The sequence below is a fragment of the Jaculus jaculus genome, chromosome 17, assembly GCF_020740685.1.
Source record: "Jaculus jaculus isolate mJacJac1 chromosome 17, mJacJac1.mat.Y.cur, whole genome shotgun sequence".
In the NCBI taxonomy this organism is placed as follows: Eukaryota; Metazoa; Chordata; class Mammalia; order Rodentia; family Dipodidae; genus Jaculus; species Jaculus jaculus.
Window position 1 is genome coordinate 20,071,925 of NC_059118.1, and position 9,005 is coordinate 20,080,929.

At 47.8% G+C, this 9,005-nt stretch overlaps 1 protein-coding gene across 1 annotated transcript; it reads left to right on the forward strand.

The window, feature by feature from the left end:
• Nucleotides 1–4,322: 4,322 nt before the first annotated feature.
• Nucleotides 4,323–7,696, forward strand: Iqcf3 (IQ motif containing F3). The gene is made up of 3 exons (XM_004664179.1): nt 4,323–4,355; nt 6,060–6,101; nt 7,295–7,696. The coding sequence occupies exons 1-3, from the start codon at nt 4,323–4,325 to the stop codon at nt 7,694–7,696; spliced, it is 477 nt and encodes a 158-aa protein (XP_004664236.1).
• Nucleotides 7,697–9,005: the final 1,309 nt, after the last annotated feature.

Here is a 9,005-nt window from a genome sequence, read left to right on the forward strand (position 1 = left end):
AAAAACAGCTGCAGTTCTCATGGTCAAAGAGCAGCTACAGCTCCCAACAAGAAAGAAGAGCAGGACTGGAGAGATGACTTAGCAGTTAAGACATTTACCTGCGAAGCCAAAGGATGTAGGTTCGTTCCCCAGCACACACATAAGCCAGATGCACAAGGGGGCACATGCATCTGGAGTTAGTTTGCAGTGGGTGGAGGCCTTGACGTGCCCATTTCTCTCTCTCCCTATCTCTACTTCTTTCTCTCTTAAATAAATAAATATAAATAAGGTTAAAGAAAGAAAGAAGAGCAATAAATCAGGATACCCAATGTGTTCCTCTGGCCTCTGCCCACACGTGTTCATACAGAGAGAGGTAGAGAGAGAGGAGGATTCAACATAAAATTAAAGAGAAACAGAGAGAGGATTCAACATAAAATTAAAGATAGAATACAACCACGAAAAAAATAAGAAGAAAGGTGATGATTTGGAAAAAGATATTAGCAAAATTTTATCTAATGGAAGATTATTCATGGAAGTCCTCCAAGGGATCCTGTGGGGATCCACAGAATAACATGCCAAATAGGATGGGCCAGCTGACGCAAAAAGACACCAGTGGTCAGTATGGATCAGAGAAGAAACAAACTAGGAGACAGTGAGCTGTGATCAGGACCTGCAGCTTCCAAGCCCTTTGCCCACGTGATCCCCACAGGGCTTCAGCGAGGAGGCACAGTGGTGTTTTCTCCACCCCTCCCAGGAGCCGACGGGCATCATAAAGCTGGGACACTCAGCCTGAAAGGGATCATATCAGGACTCGAGTCCACCACTTACCCTCCGGTATCACTCCTCAAGTTCTTGGACAGAGACACACATGAGAACAGCCAGATGATTCCACTCCACATCCTACAAACTCGGCAAAAATCAGAAGGGAAGATGTAGAGAGGCCTTGAGGGAGAAGAGTGCTTCCTGCACACGCACGGGGGTGGGGGCGAGACCACCAGAGTTTGACTGTCCAGCACTTGTGTTAAACACCTGGGCGTGGCCATGCACATCTGTAACTCCAGATTAGAGAATTGCTGGGGCTTGAAAGAGCGGCAAGTTCCAGAATCAGTGAGAGACTCCGTCTCAAGGAAATATCGTAGATGAGCAAGGGGGGGGGATGTCCTATATTCTTTCCTGGCTTCCATGTGTTCGTGGGGAGTACTCATCTGCACTCAAAAAGATATGTGCAGGGGCTGGAGACATGGCTTAGTGGCTAAGGCATTTGCCTGCAAAGCCAAAGGATCCCAGTTCGATTCTCCAGGACCCACATAAGCCAGAAGCACAAGGTGGCACATGCATATGGAGTTCATTTGCAATGGCTGGAGGCCCTGGCACGCCCATTCTCTCTCACTCTGCCTTTTTCTGTCTCTCAAATAAATAAATAAAATAGTTTTTTGTTTGTTTGTTTGTTTGTTTTAAAGCAAGGTGTCTCTCTAGTCCAGGCTGACCTGGAATTCACTATGTAGTCTCAGGGTAGCCTTGAACTCACAGCGATCATCCTACCTCTGCCTCCTGAGTGCTGGGATTAAAGGTGTGTGCCACCATGCCCAGCTTATAAAATAGTTTTTAAAAAACAAAAACAAAAACAAAAAAAAAGCACGTGTGCATTCACCACACACGTGCACAGACCCATGGAGACCATCAGAGGCCTTATCAGTGCTGAACTGTCGGGACTCAGTGATCTGCAGCACATGCCTCTCCTGTAGTTCAGCACGACCACCCTGGGGTGTGTGTCCTAAAGGGTGACTCCCAGCACTGAGCAGTGACATAAGGTGTTTGATCATGGCAAGGGTGCTCTAGAGAATCAATGGAAGTGAGCTGAGGCTTCACTCATGGTGATGAGGAGGGTGTGGTGGAGCAGCTCATAGCGCAGCCTACGGGCATGCGAGGCAAGTGCTCTGCCACTGAAGTACAAGACACTTGATTTCTCAATGTCATTGCTCTTTTCCTAGAAGCAGTTCACAGCTCATTGTCTCACCAATCCTATAGTGGTGCTTTTTTTTTTTTCAGTCTCAATGAAGTTTGCTATTATCTCTATTATTTGCTGCCTTTAGGATTCATCTTCCTTCTTCTTCTTTTTTTTTTAGAAAGGGCTTTGCTATGCAGCCCAGGCTGGCATCAGACTCATGAGCCATCTTCTGCCTCCTGAGTGCTTGGATTGCAGGTGTTTGGGCCGCTATGTGAGAGTTGAGATTGTCGATTTCAGGATATTCTATGAATTTCACTCTTGGTGCTGCTTTCAACAGTATCCTACAAATTCAGCTACACTGTATATTTTTCATTCAGTTCATTACATTTCAAAAACTTTCTTTCTAAGACTCTTCTTTGCTAGATGGACTATTTAGAAGTTTGTGGTATAGGGGCTGAAGAGACGGCTTATCGGGTAAGGCACTTGCCTGCAGAGCCTGAGGACCCATGTTCAACTCTCCAGATCCCATGTAAGCGGGAAGCACAAGGGTGAGGCAAGTGCAAGGTCACCTATGTCCACTAGGTGGAGCAAGTGTCTGGAGTTCAATTGCAGTGGCTAAGGCCCTGGCATGCCAATTCTTTCTCTCTCTCTCTCTCCCTCTAAAATTTAAAAAGAAAAGAAAAGGCAATAGGTGCCATTTTTAAATGTTATGAAAGAACACTGGGAAAGCATTGCCCTAAAGGTGGAGGACTTTGTGCCTTTAGTCATGGGGCTCATTCTTCCCTTGATGATGTCAGTCTCCCACACATCTTCACTCTAGGGTTACCTGTCTTCCCTTGGTAAGTACGTAGCACCTAAAGGAGATACCTTGAAATTTTAAAAATATCTTTATTGGTGCTGGGCGTGGTGGCGCACATCTTTAATCCCAGCACTTGGGATGCAGCAGTAGGAAGATTGTTGTGAGTTCGAGGCCAGCCTGAGACTCCATAGTGAATTCCAGGTCAGCCTGGGCCAGAGTGAGACCCTACCTCGAAAAACCAAAAACAAACAAACAAAAACATCTTTACTGGTGTTGGGAAGATGGCTCAATGTTTAAAGTACTTGCTTACAAAGCCTGCTGGCCCAGGTTCAATTCCCCAGCCAACCACATAAAGCAGGATGGGCATTCGTTTTATAGCAGCAAGAGACCCTGGTGTACACACACACACACACACACACACACACACACACACACACCAATAAATAAATTACATATATATATATGTTTGCTTGTTTTTAATATTTTATTTATTTATGAGAGAGAGACAGATAGAGAATGGGAATGCCAGGGCCTCTAGTCACTGCACATGAACTTCAAACATGTGCGCCCCCTTGTGCATCTGGCTTACGTAGGTCCTAGGGAATTGAACCTGGGTCCTCAGGCTTCTCAGGCAAATGCCGTAACTGCTAAGCCATTGCCCCAGTCCCCTGTTTATTTTTTGTGAGGCAAGGTCTCACTACAGCCCAAGCTGACCTGGAACTCACTCTGTAGCTCCAGGCTGGCCTCAAATTCATGGCGATCCTCCTGCCTCAGCCTTCTGAATGCTAGAAAAAAAATATGTATATATATTCTCAATACACTTCAAATTTATTTACATTACCATGAACCAGACAGGTACATGGGTCTCCTTGCCTCTTTGACTCAGGAGCGCCTTCTACCATTCAAATTTATCTATATTACCATGAGCCATTGATTTCCTGAGGTGAAGAAACATTAACATCTTTTTTTTTTTAATTTTTATTATTTATTTATTTGAGAGCGACAGACACAGAGAGAAGGACAGATAGAGGGAGAGAGAGAGAATGGGCGCACCAGGGCTTCCAGCCTCTGCAAACGAACTCCAGACGCGTGCGCCCCCTTGTGCATCTGGCTAACGTGGGACCTGAGGAACCAAGCCTCGAACTGGGGTCCTTAGGCTTCACAGGCAAGCGTTTAACCACTAAGCCATCTCTCCAGCCCAACATTAACATCTTGTTGTAGTTGTAGTTTAGCCAGCAAGAGCCTCTCTGTGGCTGGGTTCTTCTGATGTGATGTCTTTATGCTTTAGTCTTTTGTGTGTGTGCGTGTGTGTGTTAGAGAGAGAGAGATGGTGTGAAAATGTGTGTGCTGTGTGCACGCTTAACTGCTGAGCTAGCTCTCCTGCCCAGCGTCTCTATCTATCTATCTATCTATCTATCTATCTATATATATATATATGGAGAGAGAGAGGATATATATATTGAACAAAGGGCTCCAAGAGATTGATACACACACACACACACATTTCCCCCCACCAACTGGGAGTCCTACGAGCAGTCATACCCACGATAGTATCAACATGTGGCTTCTTGATACAGTTTCTCTCAGAAAGGCAACATGGAGAAATGGCTAACTCCTGGTGCGCTGCAGGTAAATACAATGTGAAACAGGTTTGGGGTCAGAAATTAGCCAAGTAGTTTAAAGATAAACATGCTGGGAAGGAGAGCTAGCTCAGCAGCTAAGCGTGCTTCCTGCACAAGCATGAGGGCCCGGGGGGGGGGGGGGGGTCAGAGACTGCCTGAATTCACATTCCAGGACTTCACTTAAACAACTGGGCATGGCCACACAAGCCTGTAACCCCGGTTCCTCAGGGGAGCAGAGAACCAAGAACTGATGGAATTGTGTGAGCTCCGGAAATGGGCTCAAACACAAGACCAGGCAGAAAAACAATGGAGCGGGACAGTGACATTTCACTCAGGCCACACCAGATAAGCAGCCCCGCTGTGAGCAAGAGTATGGGGTGCCACAGGGCATTGAAACATGCACACAGCACACACATTTACACACCATATCTCCCTCCCTCTCTCTCTCTCTCTCTCTCTCTCTCTCTCTCTCTCACACACACACACACACACACACACACACACACACACACACACAAAAGAATAAAAAATAAAGACATCACATCAGAAGAATCCAGCCACGGAGAGGCTCTTGCTGGCTAAATTACGACATTTGGGGCACAAGATATATATAAAGATGTTAATGTTAATTGGTTTCTCAGGAAACCAATGGTTCATGGTAATATAGATAAATTTGAACGGCAGAAGGCGCCCCTGAGTCAAAGAGGCAAGGAGACTCATGTACCTGTCTGTCTCAACATAAGCTGTCCTCAGTGACCAATGACATCATAAGCCTGCATGTGGGCCAGACCAAAAGCCATCCTTGGGGTAGGACATAACTGGTAAGCACTGAGGTCTATCTCTGGAAATAGGGAAGGTGTCTTGCTCATCATCCAACACCTTTGGGTCTGCAGATGACAACCTGGTTCCTGGATCACAGTTGTCCTTGTGACATCATGGCCATCTCCTCCGCTGCCTATCCCATGACTGCTGGTGTTAGAAGAGCAGTGACCAAAGGGAGATGATCACCTGAGCCCCTAACCCCCGTCATGGGCTGTCAGTGCTGCGTAAGACTGTCAGACTTACTCTCCTCGGGGTGGGGAGATGTGTCCTGTAGACGGAAGTCCTGGACAACTTTAGGGCATGGAAAAGAAAACTGGGGTTCTGGGATTTTGCACAGACTATGGTTTTTACCCACGACTCCCCATTTTAATTGCAGAAATGTGGTGAAAAAAAAGCGGAAGCTGAGAGAAGACAGAAGGTAGGTGAGATTAAGGAATAAAGACAAAATAAAACAAACAAAAAACAGCTCATGTGAGGCCAGAGGGATGGCCCAACATTTGGAGGTGCTTGTTAATTTGGCCTGACTATCCGGGGTCAATTCCCCAACACCCATGTGAAGCCAGAAGCACAATGTGGCACACACATCTGGAGTTCACATACACACTCCTCCAGCAGCAGGAAGCCTTGGCACACTCATATTCTCTCTCTCTCTCTTTCTCTCTCTGTAAATAAATAAATAAATATTTTTAGATTCCTGGGAGGACTAAACCTGAACCTGGCATTGTGGTTGGATAGCTCAGGCCCCCAAAAGTTGGCCTCGGGGAGGGAAGATGGCTCCCGGGAGAGGGAAGTACTAGAGAATTCTAGGGGAGGCAAAAGAAAGCTGGGTTGGGGGACTCTGCAGACTATCCCATGGCTTTTACTCATGACTCTTCCATTTTAATTGCAGAAGTGTGATGAAATGAAACTTGAGAAAAAGAGGCAAAAGAAGGTAGGTGGCACCCAGGAGCATGAAAAGCAGAGGTCAATGTCCCTGGCAGTGGTGAAGCCATCTTTGATCCCACTGGGTTTGGCTCAATATTTCCCTCCTGCTCCTAAATCTCTTCTTTATCTGGAACAGTGCACTGGGGACGGGGGGACAAGGTTGGGCAGGGCCCACTGGAGACAGAGTAATCAAGAGATAGACACAGACATCAATAGAAGTGAGGCGATGGGAGACCCCAGAGAGCTGTGTGATACCACCGAGAGACAAGAAGAAGCATTCTGGGCTGGTTCGGGACTGTTGCAGTCAGGTTTGCATTGCTGGTAGAAATCACCCAACCAAGAACAGCTTGTGGGGGGAAAAAAAAAGAAGAAGAGGTCTATTTTGGCTTACAGGCTCGAGGGGGAAGCTCCACGATGGCAGGGGAAAACGATGGCATGAGCAGAGGGTGGACATCACCCCCTGGACAACATAAGGTGGACCACAGCAACAGGAGAGTGTGCCAGACACTGGCATGGGGAAACTGGCTATAACACCCATAAGCCAGGCCCCAACAATACACTGCCTCCAGGAAGTGTTAGCTCCCAAATCTCCATCAGCTGGGAACGTAGCATTCAGAACTCCTGGGTTTATGGGGGACACCTGAATCAAACCACCACAAGGACAGAGACAACAGAGGCCATGCATAGCTGGGGTACTGCTTAGCAAGTGTCCTCTGGCTCCTCACATTCACATGAAGTCTTCAAGACCAGAAAGCTTCCCCCTGAAAGCCACAGGACACGTGTAGCACATTTTATAGAGGACACTGAAAATGTGAGCAGACCTGACCATCACCACAATAAGACCGGAGTAGGGACAAAAATTCCATCCATCTCCCTGGGTCCTCAGAACCACCAGGAGGGAGGGTTTAACTGTTAAGAGAACCCCCCCTATATATTGGATGGTGAAAAAGTCACTGGGTGAGCTTGTTTTTTTTTTTTTTAATTTATTTTTATTTATTTATTAGAGAGAGAGAGAGAATGGGTGCACCAGGGCCTCCAGCCACTGCAAATGAACTCCAGATACATGGACCACCTTGTGCATCTGGCTAACGTGGGTCCTGGGGAATAAGAGCCTCGAACCGGGGCCCTTAGGCTTCACAGGCAAGCGCTTAACCGCTCAGCCGTCTCCGCAGCGCTGATCTTGTTCTTTTACTTGGTTAGTTGACTCTGGCGATACGAGCATGCCAAAGAAGGTTCCGCGCGGCTCGTCGGATCCAGGCTTGGTGGCGCGGGCTCCTGGTGCGGAGGGCCCTGCTGGCGGCGGCGCTGCGGGCCTGGGTGATCCAGTCCTGGTGGCGGGCCATCCTGCACAGGCACGTGCGCAAGCAGCGGCTGGCCCTGCTGCGGGCCTACGCGATCGAGGAGGAGGCGGCCGTCAAGCTGCAGGCCTGCGTGCGCGGGTGGCAGAGCCGCCACTGTTTCTACCGGACGAGCGGCGCGCTCTGCGTGTTCCAGCCCTCCTACCAAGACAGCCTCGCCTTCCAGAACGGTCACATTTTGCAGGTTCAATATAGAGTCGTTCCCAAGCAGCCAGAGTTTCACATTGAAATCCTATCAATCTAAAGGCCCACAGAAGCAACTAAACTGCGCCCCCTCCTCTCCACCCCCCACCCCACCCCAATAAATGTCTCGCCTCGTTTTATGAGTCTCAGTAATTGTCACATCACAGGGACCAACCCCCCCCACCCCGCAACCCACCCAAACTCCCCAACCCGGATACTATGGATACTGACTACAGACCAAAGAAATGACGCTAACCAAGTCTAGTGTGGAGAATCGATGAGCTCGCCAGGGTTACTTCCAAGAGCAGGAGCGCAGGGTCGCTCATAGGCACTTCCATCACCAGCAGGCCTACGCCAGAGGGTGTGACAATTCACGGAGCTGTCTCCCTGGGCCTCCCTGCCCTGGCAGCTCCACTAAAGACAGCGCTAGCAACTGTTTGCTATTTAGATGACTTCAGGGAGGGGCTTGCTGAATCTTGTAACTTTCTTTTAAAATTTATTTTATTTATTTTTGTTTTTTTTGCTCTAGCCCAAGCTGACCTGGAATTCACTAGGTAGTCTCAGGGTGGACTCGAAATTCATTTGTGATCCTCCTACCTCTGCCTCCCAAGTGCTGGGATTAAAGGCATGAGCCACCACGCCTAGCTATTTATATTGTTTGTTGTTGTTGTTGTTGTTGTTTGTTTGAGGCAAGCCCAACAGACTGGCCTTTTATTTATTTATTTTTTTAATGCGAGAGAGCAAGAGTGAGAGAGAGAGAAAAAGAGTTGGTGCACCAGGGCCTCCAGTCACTTGCACTCGAAAATCAGATGCACGCGCCCCCTTGTGTGCATGTGCGACCTTGCATGCTTGCATCACTGTGCATCCAGCTTACTTAGGACCTGGAGAGTCGAACATGAGTCCCTAGGCTTCACAGGCAAGTGCCTTTAATCACTAAGCCATCTCGCCATCCCATAAGGCAGGATCTCACTCTAGCCCAAGCTGGTCCCAAACTCATGGTGATCATACTAACTCAGCCTCCCAAGTGCTGGGAGTAAAAGTATGAGCCACTTTAATCACTCCTGACTTAATCTTACACCTTTCTGAGTTTCCTTAGTCTTTTTTTTTTTTTTGAGGTAGCATCTCACTTTCACCCAAGCTGGCTTTGAACTCCTAGTGATCTTCCTACCTTAGCCTCCTGAGTGATGGGATTCCAGACAGCTTCCTGAGTTTTATGAGGAAAGAATGTTTCAATTTGGAAGAAAAAAAAGCTCCTCCTAGAGCACCGCATTGGAGTGGGGGGTCTACTATAAAACAGGTGAGCGAGCACAGGATCCACTGGTCCTATATGGACCACCTGGAAGCTGCTACCTAATTGGCTGAAAATGCTC

Excerpts from the sequence above, each read along its gene's own strand:
- Iqcf3 (XM_004664179.1), top strand. The coding sequence starts at position 4,323 with ATGGAGAAATGGCTAACTCCTGGTGCGCTGCAG. Across the intron at positions 4,356-6,059 it reads TAACTCCTGGTGCGCTGCAG|AAGTGTGATGAAATGAAACT; the intron begins GTAAATACAATG and ends TTTTAATTGCAG. Across the intron at positions 6,102-7,294 it reads AGAAAAAGAGGCAAAAGAAG|TTGACTCTGGCGATACGAGC; the intron begins GTAGGTGGCACC and ends TTACTTGGTTAG.